This window comes from Amia ocellicauda, chromosome 23, assembly GCF_036373705.1.
Source record: "Amia ocellicauda isolate fAmiCal2 chromosome 23, fAmiCal2.hap1, whole genome shotgun sequence".
Lineage (NCBI taxonomy): Eukaryota > Metazoa > Chordata > Actinopteri > Amiiformes > Amiidae > Amia > Amia ocellicauda.
In genome coordinates, this window is record NC_089872.1 from 2,514,987 (window position 1) to 2,535,145 (window position 20,159).

Sequence of the window (20,159 nt, forward strand, 5' to 3'; positions counted from 1 at the left end):
ATGTGCTATACACATGTATACGTGTTATTTTACTATACTATGTACTATTATGATGATAATGATGATGACGATGATTATCCAGGGAGACAGGATACAAGAACAAAATATAACCGCAAAAATATTGTATAAAATTAGTGCATACCTGAAATATTGTAACATTCTGGGGGATTGCAGCCACAGCAAGATTCAAACAATATGTGGGTATGTTTCTGATTCTATCTGTTTTCTGTTGAAATAATCCATAAAGTAATTGCAGATGATAGTGGGAGGGAAGACATCTACCTGCTGATTGGTTAGTGTAGCTATTGTGTTTAAAAGAAAGTGTGGGTTAGTCTTATGCATCTTTATTAAATTAGAGTAGAAGGCAGACCTAGCAGAGTATAGGGCCTGCTTGTATCTCAATATACTGTAATTTCATGCCTCTAGTTTTGTACTTCTTAATTTACATTCATATTTATGGAATTTTGCTTTGAAGCCAAAAAGTTTGTGAACCACTGCCCTAGAAGAAGGGATATGTCCAAGCCTAGGAAGAATTACTGTTTGTATAGGATAATTATTAATTTTGTTTTTGGAAATAATAATTTCAGATCTATGTCATTTATTTGATGACCCCAGGCAGGGATCTAGGATTAGGGTATGGCTATGCTGCGAGTTACAGCCAGACTGCAGTGTAGGACTGCTAGGTTGCAGTATGACCAGTGCTCTGAAGAGTCAAATTTGCTTGTATGTCTTCATGTACGTTTGTATATTGTTTGTCCATGTACGTAGTCTCTTTGATCAGCTGTAGGATGGGGTGTGGTAGTAAGCAATCTCCTTACATTTTGACCAGTAAAATTATATTCACATGATTCAGGCTAAAGATAAGCACATTCAAGTTGGCAGGCTGAATTAGAGGCTTTTCACATGAGCTAATTCGCTTATCTGTTCAGTTTAAATTGGATAATTGCCACAGAACAGAACTACTGCTTTACAAAATTCAATGCTGCACTCTCTTCAAATGACTCTAATGTATAAAGTAGACCTTCTGAACAACAACAACAACAACAACAACAACAACAACAACAAAAACAACAACAACAATTAAAATCATGAATACTTAGAGAAGCAAAGGGAAAAGATAACACTTTTAACTCGTGGTAGTTTGATAGTTTGTGGTCCATGTCTGACAATTGCATTGGCTATTACAGTTCTGAGTCACAGAAAGGGCAGGTGAGACTGGTGGTGGTTAAGGAAATACAAATATAGATTACATGAAAAGATTATGTCAAAAATGCAGGTCAGTTTCTTAAGCTATTTGTCAACAGGTATTCAAAGCAAGAGTCAGAATCCCACCTTTTCATCTATATGGCATCAACTATAGCATCATATACCAGGCTATAACACTGTAAAGCAATATAAAATGCCACATCACATATGGCACTTTTAATAATCTTTGAGATATAACTGAACATTTGGAAGGAGTTGCTTAAATAAATAATTGATCTTCATTAACCTAATTAACCTTATGCAGTTGTGATGTATTAGCTTAGAACAAGTCCGTGAATAGTATGGAGGAAGATCACTGTCAAAAAGATGAATATCCGTAAAAATAATTTGTACTTGTAAATGCAGGAACAACTTAACAAAATGCATATTTGTGAGTTACCAGATATATATGAGAGTTGAATAGAGCATTAAATTACTGTGAAAATTAAGTCACAAAAGTCACAGGCCGATATTGTGAATTGTGGAACAATCAATGAAGATTTAACAACACATGTGTTCAGCTACGGAACGCCAGTGACATGTAAATGCTCAAATGAAATACGATTTGTAGCTCACAAATATGCAATTTGTGATTTGTACCTGCATTTACGAGTACAAATTATTTTTACGCATATTAATCTGTTTGACAGTGATCGCCCTCTATAGAAAAGGGTCTTTGCATTTTGCATTTAAATAGCAATGGAGACTAGACAATGCAAGACCATTTCCCCAGCCTGGGAGTACAACCGGGATCATCTTGCCTCCCACATCTTCACCACATTCTCCAGAAATTCACATTTCCAAACATTTTCTAGCAGGAACCCCACTACTACCTCCCCTATCAAGTTTATAATGATAATTACCCACAGTGTGACTGAGTCAGCAAATCAACAATTAAAGCCACAAGTGAGGAATCCATAGGAAAGCCATTAAGAATCTATTATTCCACACATTTCCCTGTATTGTAAACAAATGGCCAAAGTCCTCCTAGTTTTTGAGGTATTTCTCTCATCGACTTAAGACAAAAAAAAATCAATTTGAACTACAGAGAACCTGGAATGAAAACCAAAAGACCCTTTAGCTCTGAAGTATAGGGGACAGAGACACCTGTTGGCCTGTTCCTGTATAAGCTTCATAGATTGAGAGCAGGCTGGTGAGAAGTGTCCCCTCAGAGCTCTGACCCTGTGCTCTCTGGCGCTGGAAGTTGCAGGCACTGACAGCTGAGCTGAAGAGTGGGCTGATGGGGGCCATGCAGGCTCTGTCCAGCCTGCAGCACAGAGATGATAGCCTGGATGAGCAGGTGATGACCTACCAGAGCCAACTGGATGACAAACTTCTGGGAATACGGAACACCTTAAACAGCTTCAAGGTAACTGCTGAAACAACATGCATCAGCTAGAATAATCAAATACCATAATACTACACGATAATTGTAATAATAACACAAATAATCAAATAAATACAATTTATAAGCGAGTGCAGTACAGTAATACTGTTAATTTACATTTTAAGTTACGATGATGATGAGAAACAGAGGATGCAATGCAATGATGACAGCAATCATTAAGATTCTGATGCTGCTGCTGATTTTCATTGTGATGTAATTGCTCCTCTATAAAGACATCCAGATCTACTGTGAGGATATTAGGATCACCTGCAGACAGCAAGGGAGGCAGGGGTCATTGAGTTAGAAAGGAGAGGAGATGCTGACTGGAGGGTGATTGAGGTCAGTTGGGAAGGGGACAAATTATGGCATGAGGGACTGTAGACATTTTAAATCGGCATATTGTCTCACATTTCCTTTCTTTTCCTTTGCCCCATTTGGATCTTGATGATGCTCTCCATTGATATATCATAATCAATAATCATATGGGTGAGAATGATGGCTTCATTTCATCCAGACACTCTTCATACAAATACAAATACAAATTCTTGATTAAGTCAGCGATGTTGTAGTTCTTCCAGCGAGATGTCACCCCAGTCAAGAGGCTGAATTAGAGCTGTGGTGTTGGCTGACTGAAATGCCACCTCAGCATTCAGGGTCTGTGGGTGCCATGGAGTATTGTCAAGGACAAGGAAAACATTCAATTCTAGCCCATTCTCCTGGAGATACTTCTCAATCTCATAAACCAATCCATAAACTTTGCATCACCTATACTTTCTTATTAGATTGATACAACATGGGAAAACTCCACTAGACCTCTGAAGGTGTGCTGTGGTATCTGGCACCAAGACGTTAGCAGCAGATCCTTTAAGTCCTGAATTTGCGAGGTGCAGCCTCCATGGATCAGACTTGTTTGTTCAGCACATCCCACAGATGCTCGATTGGATTGAGATCTGGGGAATTTGGAGGCCAAGTCAACACTTTGAACTCGTGATTTATCAGACCAGGCCACCTTCTTCCATTGCTCCATGGTCCAGTTCTGATGCTCACGTGTCCATTGTAGGCGCTTTCGGAAGTGGACAGGGGTCAGCATGGGTCAGCCCCATACGCAACAAACTGCAATGCACTGTGTGTTCTGACACCTTTCTATCAGAACTAGCATTAGCTTTTTCAGCAATTTGAGCTACAGTAGCTCATCTGTTGGATCGGACGACACGGGCCAGCCTTCGCTCCCCACGTGCATCAAAGAGCCTTGGCCGCCCATGACCCTGTCGCCGGTTCACTACTTTTCCTTCCTTGGACCACTTTTGATAGGTACTGACCACTGCAGACCGGGAACACCCCAAAAGAGTTGCAGTTTTGGAGATGCTCTGACCCAGTCGTCTAGCCATCACAATTTGGCCCAAAGTCACTCAGATCCTTACGCTTGCCCATTTTTCCTGCTTCTAACACATCAACTTTGAGGAGAAAATGTTCACTTGATGCCTAATATATCCCACCCACTGACAGGTGCCATGATAACGAGATTATCAGTGTTATTCACTTCACCTGTCAGTGGTCATAATGTTATGGCTGATCGGTGTATATACAGCTCTGGAAAAAAATACTAATAATAAACACAAACAAGACAATACAGCAAACAATCCAGTCCGTGATCCATAATCCAAGTCATAGTCATAGTCATAGTCCCATTATCCAAATTGTCAGTTCACTCTTCTCTCCATCTCTCTACTCACACACAGTACTCCTCCCTGGCTTTCCTCTTGCCTCTCCACCTCAGGAAATGGATCACTCCCTGCTTTATCTGTAGGATAAAGGAAGGAGGAGGTAAAACAGATAAAGGCAAAAATGGAGGTATCTTGGAAAACGAACATGATGTGGCAAATATTCTAAATGAGTATTTCACAGAGGTTTTTACAAAAGAAAAAATAGATGACATGTCACAGGTTGACAATCAGTCCAGTCAAACCCTAAGACAGATCAGGATAAATGAGAAGGAGGTACAAAAGGGACTAGCAGAATTAAAAACAAACAAATCACCTGGGCCAGATGGGATATTTCCAACAGTACTTAAAAAAATGAGGGAAATTATTTATAGGCCGCTAACTCGATTATTCCAAATGACACTTAGAACAGGGGATGTGCCAACTGACCGGAAGACAGCAAATGTCATACCAATCCACAAGAAAGGGGACAAAACTGAGCCAGGAAATTACAGACCACTCAGTCTCACCTGTATCACCTGTAAAATGTTGGAAAAAATGATTAGACAGAAAATAGAGGAGCATCTTAATGAAAACCATATTCTTGGAGATAATCAACATGGGTTTAGATGAGGCAGATCATGTCTTACTAATTTATTAGAGTTTTTTGAACATGCAACTGCAGCTGTAGATCACGTGAAAGCATATGATATGATATACTTAGATTTCCAAAAAGCTTTTGATAAGGTTCCACATCAAAGACTGATCCTCAAATTGGAAGCTGTAGGCATTCAGGGTAATGTAAGTAGATGGATTATGAACTGGTTGATGTATAGGAAACAGAGGGTGTCGATTGGAGGAGTCACTTCTAACTGGAGTGAGGTTGTTTGTGGAGTTCCACAGGGATCAGTACTAGGGCCTTTGCTTTTTCTAATCTATATTAATGATCTGGACTCTGGCATAGTTAGCAAACTAGTCAAATTTGCAGATGATACTGAAATAGGTGGCTAAGCAGATACAATCTTGGCAGCACAGGCTATTCAGAGGGACTTAGATAATATTCAGTTGTGGGCTGACACCTGGCAAATGGAATTCAATGTGGACAAGTGCAAGGTAATACATGCAGGTAACAAAAATGTCCACTATAATTACACTATGGGAGGTACAGATCTAGATGAAGTAACGCATGAGAAAGATCTAGGAGTCTATGTGGACTCCTCACTTTCTCCATCCAAGCAATGTGGGGAAGCAATAAAAAAGGCAAACAGAATGCTAGGGTATATTGTCAAAAGTGTAGAATTTAAAACAAGGGAAGTAATGTTAAGACTGTACAATGCGCTAGTTAGACCTCATCTGGAATACTGTGTACAGTTCTGGGCACCACACTTCAAGAAGGATATTGCTGCTTTAGAGGCAGTTCAGAGGAGAGCAACCAGACTTATTCCAGGTCTGAAGGGAAAGTCCTACTCGGAGAGACTGAGGGAACTGAACCTTTTCACCCTGGAACAGAGGAGACTACGTGGGGACTTGATCCAAGTCTTCAAAATCATGAAAGGCATCGACCACATCAAACCAGAGGAGCTTTTCCAGATCAGCAGGGACACACGCACCCGGGGACACAAATGGAAATTGGGCTTCAAGGCATTCAAAACGGAAAACAGGAGACACTTCTTTACACAAAGAGTAGTCACAATCTGGAATAAACTACCCAGCGATGTGGTTGAAGCTGAAAGTTTGGGAACATTTAAAAATAGTCTGGATAGGATCCTTGGATCACTTAGATATTAATGAACACCAAACGAGCACGATGGGTCGAATGGCCCCCTCTCATTTGTAAACTTTCTTATGTTCTTATGTTCTTATCGAGGGGAGATCCAGTCATGGGGAGGGGACAGTGGTGCATTTCTGCAAATTCCTCTATAATCTCCTCTTTCATTCCTGTCTCCACATCCATATTTACCCACTGAGGTCTCAACATGTTGTTGTTTTCCAGATTGTTACATTGAAGAATCCCATGAGGATTTTAAAGTGTGCTCTTCTTTTTTCATGTAGTTGTCCTATTTCTTCATAAAAATTATACATTTCCTCGTCAGAGTGGCTTGACATAGGTGCATAGGCTTAGACAATCTTTTTTTAGCTTTTATAGCTGCTCCTGTGAATTCAATGATACTTGTGCAACTATTTTTTGTAACATGATAAAATAAAATGTCCACTGTTCAGTTTAATGTTATCTTCCTTTTCTTCTAATTTCACTAAGTCCTATGTCCCATTTAATTTGACCAAGTTCTTCAAATTCTTGAAGTTTTGCTTCACTAGAGAGAGTTCTGCAGTTGTATTTAGCAAAGGTCATGAAACTGGCAGCCTTTCCGTACCCAGTGATTGTTAGCACCCTTTGCTTTCATGCTCTCCTGATCGCTGCCTTGGTCAGTTTCTGCTGTGACATGCAGATGGTAGGGTCTTAATTTGGCATTAACCGCATAAATCCATAGATTCATCCTGCCTTGTGTCAACGGTATGCTGGTGGTGGTGTAATGTTTTATTGGCACATTTGGCCCCTTAATACCAACTGTTCATAATTTGAATGCCACAGTATACCTAAGCATTGTTGCTGAATATGTGCATCCCTTTATGGCCATAGTCTACCCATTTTCAAATGGATACTTCCAGCGGGATAATGTACCATGTCACAAAGCACACATCATCTCAGGCTGGTTCCACGAACATGACAGTGCCTTTAGTTTACTACAATGGCCTACACAGTCCCCAGATCCCATTCCAATAGAGCACCTTTGGGAGGTTCACATAAAGAATGTGTGGCCGAAAGTCTGCAGGAACTCCATGATGCTATAGAGTCAGCATGGACCAAAATCCCTAAGGAATGTTTCCAGCACCTTGTTGAATCCATGCTGCAAATAATTCAGGCTGTTCTGGAGGCAAATGGGGATCATTCCTGGTACTAGATAGGTGTACCTAATCAAGTGGCCACTGAGTGTATGTAGGGAATGAAACGTGAAAAAAATCTGGGAAATGTTAGCATTATACAGTGAGGGAAAAAAGTATTTGATCCACTGCCGATTTTGTACGTTTGTCCACTGACAAAGAAATTATCAGTCTATAATTTTAATGGTAGGTGTATTTTAACAGTGAGAGACAGAATAACAACAAAAAAATCCAGAAAAACGCATTTCATAAAAGTTATAAATTGATTTGCATGTTAATGAGGGAAATCAGTATTTGACCCCTTTGACTTAGTACTTGGTGGCAAAACCCTTGTTGGCAATCACAGAGGTCAGACGTTTCTTGTAGTTGGCCACCAGGTTTGCACACATCTCAGGAGGGATTTTGTCCCACTCCTCTTTGCAGATCCTCTCCAAGTCATTAAGGTTTCGAGGCTGACGTTTGGCAACTCAAACCTTCAGCTCCCTCCACAGATTTTCTATGGGATTAAGGTCTGGAGACTGGCTAGGCCACTCCAGGACCTTAATGTGCTTCTTCTTGAGCCACTCCTTTGTTGCCTTGGCTGTGTATTTTGGGTCATTGTCATGCTGGAATACCCATCCACGACCCATTTTCAATGCTCTGGCTGACGGAAGGAGGTTCTCACCCAAGATTTGATGGTACATGGCCCCGTCCATCGTCCCTTTGATGTGGTGCAGTTGTCCTGTCCCCTTAGCAGAAAAACACCCCCAAAGCATAATGTTTCCACCTCCATGTTTGACGGTGGGAATGGTGTTCTTGGGGTCATTCCTCCTCTTCCAAACACGGCGAGTTGAGTTGATGCCAAAGAGCTCGATTTTGGTCTCATCTGACCACAACACTTTCACCCAGTTCTCCTCTGAATCATTCAGATGTTCATTGGCAAACTTCAGACGGCCCTGTACATGTGCTTTCTTGAGCAGGGGGACCTTGCGGGCGCTGCAGGATTTCAGTCCTTCACGGTGTAGTGTGTTACCAATTGTTTTCTTGGTGACTATGGTCCCAGCTGCCTTGAGATCATTAACAAGATCCTCCCGTGTAGTTCTGGGCTGATTCCTCACCGTTCTCATGATCATTGAAACTCCACGAGGTGAGATCTTGCATGGAGCCCCAGACCGAGGGAGACTGACAGTTATTTTGTGTTTCTTCCATTTGCAAATAATCACACCAACTGTTGTCACCTTCTCACCAAGCTGCTTGGCGATGGTCTTGTAGCCCATTCCAGCCTTGTGTAGGTCTACAATCTTGTCCCTGACATCCTTGGACAGCTCTTTGGTCTTGGCCATGGTGGAGAGTTTGGAATCTGATTGATTGATTGCTTCTGTGGACAGGTGTCTTTTATACAGGTAACGAGCTGAGATTAGGAGCACTCCCTTTAAGAGAGTGCTCTTAATCTCATCTTGTTACCTGTATAAAAGACACCTGGGAGCCAGAAATCTTGCTGATTGATAGGGGATCAAATACTTATTTCACTCATTAACATGCAAATCAATGTATAACTTTTTTGAAATGCGTTTTTCTGGATTATTTTGTAGTTATTCTGTCTCTCACTGTTAAAATACACCTACCATTAAAATTATAGACTGATCATTTCTTTGTCAGTGGGCAAACGTACAAAATCAGCAGGGGATCAAAAACTTTTTTCCCTCACTGTATGTAACTCATTAGGATCTGGTAAATGAAAATAACAAGGAAAGTGATTAAAATCAAACATAATTGCTTTTGGGGGCTCTGTAAATACTAATTTTGTAAACAACATATAATTTGTTTTTTATCTATAACCAGCAGTGTTTTGTCTGTGGTATCACTAAAACAAATCTGATTAGTGCTGGGATGGCTAAAACATTCTTCTAGGGGTTATAGAAGTGGAGGACTGGAAATAACTTTCTTTAGACATTCGGATCATTATCTCATTACACCATGAAAAGTCAGATGAATACAATGATCTCAGCTTGCATTTGTAGTGCCTCTGTCCTTATCAACTATTCTGCTCAGGGTTGAACTCTACATTATCAGCTACATATTTGTTTAACTGGTGACACTTTTATAAGTCTTAACCAATCACTAAAGTAAAAACTAACTAGAAAACCTTGGTAACACTTAACACTATAAGTAATTTATATAATATTATTTGATTAATTGTAGCTATTAATTATTATTCAAATAACCTTAATATAATATTATTATAACAATATCTGTTGTGTGGTGTTAATACAGTATTTATATTCTGTGCAAGATGTGATTAAATATGTGACTAAACAAAAGGTCTGATTATGAATATGTAATACATGTCATAACTATTAATGATGCTTTGATAGGCTGTTATTAATAATATATGAATATATTACTGTAATAGAGATTGTGTATTAAGTCAGGGGTTCCCAAACTTTTTTGACCCAGGGACCCCTTTGCCGCACAGATTTTGGCCGAGGACCCCCACCTACCAAAGTATGGTGGTGGGGGGGGGGGTTCTGATGGTAAAAACATGCGAGAGCGGGAGGGGGGGGCGGGGGGCCTCTATTGGGGTCTCACCACAGTGCCAGACCAAATGTGTGGGGGTGTGGGGGGATTTTGCCGCGGACCCCCTAGTACTCCCTCACGGACCCCAGTTTGGGACACAGATGTGACCCTTTCTTATAGGGTCACAAAAAATTGTACTACTTTGACCTTCAACAGCTAGAATGTTACACAATTTAAAAAATGTATTATATTTGGAAACTATGTTTAGAACTGGATTAAAAGAAACAGAATAAATCTGTTTCTTTGAATTATAGAAGGCTGGTGTTTCATTCTTTAGGTAGCAATAAGAGAACAGGAGAAAAGATCATCAGATATATGAGGCTTTTGTCAAGTAATACTTGCATTACTGATTGTGAATAGGAGGAGCTGAGCACTGCCTTGTTCCAAATTAAAGAGATCAATGGCAGGCACAAGGAGATGCAAAAAGCTCTGGACATCTTTCAGATGGAAGTGAACCTTCTCTCCAGTCAACAAAGGTAGTGGCAGCTCACAACTTACACATGTAATCTCATATAAATCTATCCAAACATTAAATGTTTTTGACAGACTTAATTTGTTTCCCTGACTGGTTACACAGAAAGGGCTACAAAGAAGGCCTCTTACCTGATAGCCACCGATGTCTACAGAGCCAGACGGAACTCAATGTGATCCAGCACTATTTTGCAAGTCTGTCCAACAGTTCATCTCCTAAAGGTAGAGTCCCCATATAGTCCCTCTATAGAGAGGACCTGCATTTAAAGAAGTTTGGGCTTCAATGTACAAAGTGATATCACATGCTTTTCAGCTTTTGTAGTTGTACAGATGAAACATATGGGACTATTCAGAACTTTCTTTACTGTCTTTATTTTATTTGCACCCCTCCTCTTTTAACTGCTATGTTCTCTTCTATCTCCTTCGCAGTTTAGTAACATTGAGTTGAGAATAATTAAATATATTTTGTACATTTCAGGTGCAAACTCTGAGCAGGAAGCCAGTTCTCACCTGCGAGGTGTGTCCAAATCCCCAGTGTGGAGAGAGCGCAAAAACACCAGAGACTACAGTGAAGCACCAAATACTAATGAAAATGGTGAGAAAATGGAGAGCAGTGCCCTGCTAGGAATCCCAGGCATAGTTTGCTAAGAGAGAGCCCAGATTCAAACCAGTGAGACTCAGTGTTTCACTTAATTTAAATATATTGCAAATCTATATTACTGCACATCTAAAAAATGGATGAGGATCACAAAACATTTTTAGAATGCAGTGTCGATATATCTGCATTTATGTTAATTCTTGTAAATATCCTGTTTTGTAAGGTAAGAGACAGAGTGCTGCATTGGAGCTCTTGGAATCTGAGAGAGTCTATGTGTCCTACTTATCTTTACTGCTGAAGGCCAACATCACCTTTAATGGATCTGAAGCCATGCACATCAAAGACAAGAGGTAAACTGCATACTCTAAGCCATCACCAACACAGGAGGTGTGTTTACGTAACTTAAACAACTTAAACAAAGCTTTTTTGGCTTCAAATCTTATTAGCCCCCAACTATCTAGTCAAGGATGATAACCCTGATGCCTTGTTTACACCACAATTATTATGTGAAAATATATACGTTTTCTGCCTTAGGACCCCTTTGCCAACCAGATTCTGGCTGATGACCCCCACAATGCCGCAACTGCCTCATTATACTATGTTAATAAAAAAATGGAGGACATAGAACCTTATTCTTAGCTTGCCATGGACCCCGGGAATAAGCTAAAAAATGTTTGCTTTGTAATCTGACCAATTTTACAAATCTGATGCTTTGTATTCATCCATGTATAAATATCGTTAATTTAAAGGAATCACTAATATTATATTTTGCATTGATACAGTGTCATCAGAGTTGGCGTTAAACTGGATTTCCTCAGGTTGTGCATGACCCCATAGCTTACTTGACACCTGTCAACCCATTGTGATACTTCCAAGATAGATGGGTTGATTAAAAATTAGCTGATTCTGATTTGCGTGGGTATAAAAGTTTCATCATTTGAAATTGTAATTGTATATACATTCCAGAGACAAATACTAACGATAAAGAAAACCAAACTAGATCCTCCTATAACGTTGCCAGATTGGAATGTGTCAGCTGGGTGTGTGCAGCATTCATATGAGAATGCAAACAAAATCAACAAAGATATGAGAGTGTTATACAATCCTGCTGGAGATGATGAAGCAGCAGGTGGACTTTTTTATATATATATATTTATGTTGTCCACTGGAAAAATTCCAGGGAAACATTCAGAAATTTCCCCTGTTTAAGGAAGTCCTTTGTGAAAAAATAGATGTGTGGTACCCCTATAGTGCAGAATGTGGAAGAGATTATTCAGCTACTGTAACACAGTAAACAGTGCTGAATCATGTCTGATAAAGAAAGAGAAAGAAGGAGAACATAGACAGTGAAACAAGGAAGACAACTGTGGATATGCTTTGGAAGCATTTCACTTGACTGCAGCTGTTTGAAGTATTTTAATTTTGGAAATGTCAGGTGATTGGTTGAATCTGGGGAATGAGACTTTTCTTATCACATTTTACTCCTGCTGTACATCATGAATTATAAAATAAGAAGCTTGTTATATGCCTGTCCTCAGCAGTTCTGAGTGTCTATACCCCATTGAAAACAGGTTTATGTTCAATGAAAGCAGCATTTTCTGCTCTTGTCTTTGATAAGTTAGAGTCTCTTTTTTATTTTTATATCCTTTAAAAAAAAAAAACAAGAAAGCTTGTTTATCTTCTCAATGTGGAATAATCAATTATTAGCTTGGATAACGGCTACAATCCTCATACAAACGCAGGAGACAGATACATGTGTGTTCTGAAACGTGTACTGTAAGGTAATATATTTTACACAGACCGTCATGAACTTGTTTTGCCCCAAGGATGTCCTGGACAACTTCCAGCCCCTGTCCCAGCAGCACTCATCCAATTTCATGCTGCTCAATTGTGTAATCCAAGACACAGTCGGTTATTATGGCAAGATACTGTATTTTAACATTAAATCCTCAAATTCTGAAATCAAGAATGCTAGCAAGGCCTTTTATACATGTAATCATCACTATCCTGATAAGAACAATTGTATTCTTGATCAAGAATTGTATATTTTATATCAGTATTGCATTCATGATACACAATTATATAATAAATAACTGTGCTAAGCTTGTTCTGTGTGAGCTGAAGGGGATGTCCTATGTTCTTCCTATACAGAGAAAACATATTGAAAACCTATGGTAAATCACATTTAAAATATATGGCCCATATATGGAAGAAAGACTATTTAATTTATATTACAAATGAAAGGTAAAATATATAAATACGTATTTAAATAATACAGAATTTGCTGCATTTTATATATGGTGTGTTTAATGCACAATTAATTGAGACGAGAAAATACATACCTTTAAAATGTTAATGGTGGGTTTTGTGTCCAATATATGAATGTGAATTTAGTAGCCTATGTTTCATGTTTATGGACATGTTCTTCATATTATAAATACATGGGTCTTCCACATGGGAGGAAAGAAAACAAAACTTGTATAAAAAGGAATTAGTGCTGAGAGTTTTTAGAAAAAGATAAAATTAAAAAATGCTATATTATGTATAGTAGCAGGAATACCAATTTTTTAAGAAATAATGTTTACTGGTGGAAGCACAGGGTAAACAATACAGTTTCTATGCATGCACATACTGTAATATAAGGTTTATTATATAGCCATTAAGCATGTATAAAATAATTAAAAAGGATATAGGAAGTTGATAATTATCTACAATATTTAGCATAACAAGTTATTTACACCCATAATAAGATGCATGCACTTCAAATTACATTCTAAATAATGAGGTCTAGTAGAAATCTAGTGTATGCTGTTGCCAGGGGCTTCCATAAAGACAGTCAGGTATAGATATCCCTTCTGCAGCTTACATGGAAGAGAGAGAGGCAGTGTCTAGTTAATGAACACTATGAAACAGGCTTTAAATATTGCTGGGAACCTAATCTGTTTATGTTTAAATTAGATTTGTGTGTTTCATATGTTTCAGTCTAGCAGTCTCATTATCTCACTATTTAATGTTCCTCTGTTTTGTTAATTGTTTGTCAACAAAGTTATTAAAAAACAGTTTTCAGTGCATTTGAAATTGGGGCAGATGCTACATCTCACACCTCAATTGAAAACCATGCTTATGGTTATTATTTGCCATGGTAATTTTTGTGACTTAGCTTTTATTGAACATATTAATAGTTGAATTATTAGTTTAATTATTGTAAGTAACTTCGTCATGTTTTCAGTTGTCTTAAACTCTAACTGAACTGCTTTTGTAACAGAAAAACTAAAATCTGATTAGGCATGGAAAGATATTAAAGGGACATGGACAGAAAATTAATTTATTAAATAATACTGTGAACTGACAGGCCAACATATAAACAAACAAAGATCTGAAGACAAGTTCAGGCATATAATGCAATAATTTAAATTCCTTTCTGAATTGTGGCCTCATAACTGTTATTTAATCTATGTGAAAGTGTGTATTATAAATAAATAGGGAACTGTACTGGTTGAATACTTGTGTGTTTATATCTGTTATATTCTTTCCAGAATAAAATTGCCTAAAAGCATTTGAAGCTAAGATTTCACTGCAGTAGGTCCATATTTACAGTATATATTCTCTAGTACAGCCAGAAAGCATATAGGCCACCAGTACAATCTTATGAGTTGCCTTGTACTTAGAATACTCCAGATGAAAAGAGTGATAGAGGCCTCAGCCTGCACTTTTAGGTCTTCAGAAAACTGTGCATTAGAATCAGCCTTGATTTAGGCCCCGTAAACACATTTTGGGGATTTTTTAATTTTATTTATTGATTTTTTTTTAACTGTTCCACATTCATTATAAATTATATTAAATAGTAATTTACATGTAACAGTGTAATGTATACCTGCAGATTTACAGACTAGAGTTAATATTATTATTATTATTATTATTATTTTTATTATTTTATTTTTTTATTTCTTGGCAGACGCCCTTATCCAGGGCAACTTACAACATAATATATTATGTCTGGATCAGTAGGCAATGTAGTTAACTTAACTTTTCTGACTGGTTCTTTTGTTCAGTGTTAGAACAGAGTGTAATGGTGTAACCATCTGAGTAGCGTGTGACAGAGGAGGCCCGTGTGCACATGATGTAACCATGGGTTTGGGCGGTATCTGGAGAACATCAGGGACATCCACAATGTTCATATTTCATAACCATAAAGCGTGGTATAACCACATGTGGTGTACATGAGAAGACGAGGGTGCGCTCTGAAGTCACAAATAATGTGCAGGAACTGAATGGACTTATTATTATTGAGCGTTGATTCAACCACAAGAGCCTTAGACAGGAAATGAAATGGGCTTCACATCAAAACTGAGACCTTGTTACCAGTATTAACTTCAAGCCTACCTCTGAATGACTTACCCTCAAAAATGTATCAGCATTTGCTATATACAATCAATTCCCAGATAATATCGACTTTAGAGGGTGTGAGAGAACATGCAATTGCAAATATGTTGTGAATTAGACAGTTCTAAACAGTTTTAAATTCCAGGTTAATGTTTCCAATTAAAGTTGAATTCAAGGCCATAGTTCTAAGAAAGGTACTACATTTAAATTCTACTGTCTGTTTAAATTATTATGGTAAGGTTTCTAAACATGTTTACACTTCTCCTAATGGAACTGATAAACAAATCAAAATAGTTTTTTAATCAGATGTGGTGGCTTAAGATTCAATTCAAAAGAACTTTACCTTATAAGATTAGACTTCTCAGCAAATAAAGTTAACAAAAGAGTGCAAATTAAACTTTTTAATGAATCTAGCATTATCTGTTCCAGAGTGGTATAATTGTAACTTCTTTATTTCAATATATGAATATGTGTGGAAAACCCTACTAAGGGGGTTACACTCTAATATCATAAATAACCTTAAAAGAACATAATTATAGGTTGTATTATTTATTTTTTACATAAGATAAAAAAATCAATACATTTTAACATGTATGAAGTTGCTCTGTTTTTTTTCCAAAAAACATATTACAAACTGTTTTAAATTATGTCAGTTTCTTGAAACCTGTATTTGTGTGTGCATGTGTGTGTGTTTCCCAGGCCTTTCCCCAGTTCCCTGCGCTTCCTCATTCAGCAGCACCTGGAGCTGCTTCACGTCCTGCAAGAGAGAGTCCTGAAATGCCAGTGGCAAGGCATCATGGGAGATGTGTTTATGAAGCTGACAAGCAAAGAGGTGTGTTTTTGACATACCATGGGGGAGAGTTCATGGTGATTAAGTGGACAGGGAGCCTGCAGCAGGATGGTGTGATGGAAATATATTAAACAAGCTAAGAAATGCAACTCGTACTCAAACTGGTTAGAAACTAAAACACACTTTTTACTTTAGACCTCTAAATTGAGCTTTAAGACCAGAATGAAATGGCTGGATAATTCAGAATTACTTTTCTTTGGGAGAAGCTAAAAACACTTGATTTGGGAAGAGTTAATTGGTTAACGAACAGGCTCAACATGTCAAAGCCTCTGGTCAGAGCACATGCTTGGCTCTACAGTTCAACCATCTCTGTTTTAATTTTTGGCTGCATCAAAACAGGATTGTGACCAGGATTCCCTAATGTATAATTGGCTGAGTACCAGTGGGCTTATGTAAAAGTATGAAAAAAATGTCTTAAAGCTCATCACATGATACAGCCTGTTTAAATTGAAAATCTTTCTTCACAGAGCGATTTTCTCGATTACTATGTGGCATATCTAAAGGAGCTGCCTGAATGTCTTTCTGTTGTGAACATGTACAGTGCCAGTTCACTCAAAGCTTCAAGCCTTTTCCAGGTATGCCTAGCACTCAGAAGGATGGAAAGCCACTGAGAAACGAATTTCACTTATGAACAGTTATTGATTCTGGAATGAACACAGCAAAAAAAACACTTAGAGCTTAGAGGGCATGTACTGCATAGAATTTATGACGTCATACAGTTTTCATTCACACTGAATGCTATTTCGCATTTAATTATTATTTTTTCTACTGATTAAAATGTATGGGTAACATTTTAGAATAAGGTGCTGTGATTCCTCATGAATTAATATACGAATACCACAGGATTTAAACATCAATACATCATGAACATCGGAGTTCTGATCCTGAACAGATAAACCTGCACTTACACTAACCGTTATACATGTGAATAACAGAATAACTCAGATTTAATGCATGACATATTCATGTGTTTATCCTGTGGTATTCATATATTAACTCATGAGGAATCACAGCACATTATTATAAAGTGACCAATATGTATTTATCAGTTTGTTGCACACTGATTCAGCTATAATTAAAAGATAAGTTTCAGTATTAACTGAATTAAGTTAAAAGTTGTATCTGCCTCCTGCATATTACATATCACACCTGCATATAAAGAACAGAGCAATAGCCTGAGAAATGTGTATGTGTTCTGAGTGTATTCTTGCACAGTACAGTAAGACCCTGGTTTTTGTGGTTGTAGTTGATGTCAGCTGAATATTCTGTCTTCTAGGGGGATGCCACTGGGGATGAGCATTGGCCTTCCCTGCATGCACTGCTTCTTCAGCCAGTGCAGCGGATCCCAGAATATCTGCTGCTGCTACAGGTAGGAAACCAAGTCCGGAAGTGAATTCATTCATTCGTATTTTTTTTTTGGTGGGATTGCTTAGGAGTTTCCTGCAAGACAAATTCACACGTGTTGCCCTGCAGTGTTACCTTATCTTATGTTATTTTGCTGGCTTCCACTGACTGAAGCTGGCCAAGTTACGGTAGCTCAAATGTGTCATGATGCACGCCGAATTAAATTCTCGTTTGTAAATAGACGTGCAGACGATGTGTGTACAGAACACTAATGGCATCGTGGAATTCAGGGAAAAAACTACATTTGTTTAAACAAACCATATATATTGTAAATATTTACATGTTTAAATACATTGAAATAGCACAGTGTTATGGAGGGAGATCATGGTCAAAAAGATTCATGTGTAAAAATAATTTGTACTTGCAAATACAAGTACAAATCTGAAAATTAAAATCGGTCAAAAATACGTCACAAAGGTCACAGGCCGAGATTGTGGAACACGAGTTCAGCTATGGAAAGCAGGTGTTGTGAAGTGAATGTTCATGCAAAATGCTGATGCTAATGCTGTTTTTGTTTGCTTTTTAATAAATCAATGCCAATCTCGTCAAAATGCCAATTTTGTATACTAATTGTAAAACCGTATAATACTGCTCATGTGCAGGGCATACAAACTGAACAGTCAGTGAAATTCCCTATAAATATTTCAGCATTCTCATGTGGAAACCTTGCAAACATTCTGTAGAAACTTTAAGGTAAAAATGAAAATGGAATATTGTGTAAAAAAAAATATATATATATTTTACAAATGGACATTTAATGTTTAATAATCTAAATGCATACAATTAATTGTGTAAGCTAGTTTGTTAATTTTATTATTTAATTATTCCATATTAAATCTTATAGTAAAGTTTCTACAAAATCTTTGCAGGATTTCCACATATTGAAAAAATGATGGTATTTCTTAAAGAAAAAAAAAAAAAAAAACTAATCATTAATTTCTTTTTTGAGTAACGCGTTTACAAAAATGACAAATGTGCCTGACTTCTCCCACATGATCCCGATTACATTGACAATAAGTATCAATAATATGTTCCATTATTATTTCTCTGCAGGAGAATTAAACTTAAATTAAATGTGCCCATTTGTGTTGCAAAAATGTGTCCCGTGTACCCATGTGTTAGCATATCACTATGAAATATACAGTCGCAACCTATAGGCTATGCTGACTGGTTGTAACTAACATGGCTGAACTTATTCTTAATGAGTTACTCTGGGATCCATAACTTACTCAAACTATTTTCACAAATTCAGTGTCAGCATTTTTCCCTGGATAACCTCCACATCAATTTAAATTAGTGACTGCTAGATACATTAAATCACACTGTAACATCGTGTGTAGCAATTCTTTTGTATGGGATTCCATAAAAAAATAATTAAAAAACCAACACCATTGTCAATGGATCAAGTAGTCATTGTATTAACCACACATTTTTCAAAGTAGTGATTGAAACCCAGGTCTGTGTGAATGGGTCATTGCTGGACACCTTTCTATCAGAACCAGCATTAACCTTTTCAGCAATTTGAGCTACAGTAGCTCGTCTGTTGGATTGGACCAAAAGGGCCAGCCATCGCTCCCCACGTGCATCAGTGAGCCTTGGCCGCCCATGACCCTGACCACTTTTGATAGGTATTGACCACTGCAGACCGGGAACACCCCACAAGAGCTGCAGTTTTAGAGATGCTCTGACCCAGTCATCTAGCCATCACAATTTGGCCCTTGTCAAAGTCACTCAGATCCTTACACTAGCCCATTTTTCCTGCTTCTAACACATCAACTTTGAGGACAAAATGTTCACTTGCTGCCAAATATATCCCACCCACTGTTATGTTATGGCTAATCAGTGTATAAGCAAGAACAAACGATGCAATTAGCCCTCTTAATTAATTACAATTAGTCCTGCCTATGTACATTAGGGAGCGGATATCATTCGGGTGTTGCAATCAATCAACGCATGCACTCTCAGTGCCTTTTGTTTACATTGTTATCCAGAAAACTATCTATAGAAGCCCTGCACATGCATCGTGTTTACAATTAGCATTTACCATTAACATTTTGACAAGATTGGCATTGACTTATTAAGAGAGAAAAAAGCATTAGCATTAGCAATTCTCATCAGCATTCACATGTCACAACGCGTCAGTAACTGAACGCACTGTTAAATCCTCATCGATTGTTTGTGGATCCACAATCTCTGCCTGTGACTTTTTTTTTTTTTTATGTATTTTTGACAACGATTTAACGCTGTATCCAACTCACAAATATGCGAGAACGTGGTAACTGGTAATTTTCAGATTTGTACTTCGATTTGTGATATGTACCTGTATTTACAAGTACAAATTATTTTTATTCATATTAACCTTTTTGACAGTGATCTCCCTCCATCCAGTGTTGGTATAAAAAGAGGCAGAGAAACACACATCACGGGAACTCATGTGAATTTTTGGCACCTTTCAGCCACCATACACAACCTGTAAAACAATGTAGAAAGTGCTGGCTCTAGTGCCACTTCACTCTCACTACTTTAGCTCCATTATCAAGTGAGTGAAAACAACCAATAAGTTATAAATTGTATAGCTTCTGATTAAGCCATAATCTCAACAGCAGTTAAGATTTGTCGGCGGCA

The 20,159-nt window shown here is 37.9% G+C and overlaps 1 protein-coding gene across 1 annotated transcript in view; it reads left to right on the forward strand.

The window, feature by feature from the left end:
- The first annotated feature begins 1,270 nt into the window (after positions 1-1,270).
- arhgef33 (Rho guanine nucleotide exchange factor (GEF) 33) overlaps positions 1,271-20,159 on the forward strand; it is a 31,231-nt gene continuing 12,342 nt past the window's right edge. The window contains exons 1-9 of the mRNA XM_066697292.1: positions 1,271-1,276; positions 2,450-2,614; positions 10,189-10,304; positions 10,406-10,521; positions 10,778-10,894; positions 11,121-11,247; positions 15,980-16,112; positions 16,598-16,705; positions 17,407-17,499. Coding sequence (XP_066553389.1) covers positions 1,271-1,276; positions 2,450-2,614; positions 10,189-10,304; positions 10,406-10,521; positions 10,778-10,894; positions 11,121-11,247; positions 15,980-16,112; positions 16,598-16,705; positions 17,407-17,499 — 981 coding nt within the window. The remainder of the gene's footprint in view (positions 1,277-2,449; positions 2,615-10,188; positions 10,305-10,405; positions 10,522-10,777; positions 10,895-11,120; positions 11,248-15,979; positions 16,113-16,597; positions 16,706-17,406; positions 17,500-20,159) is intronic.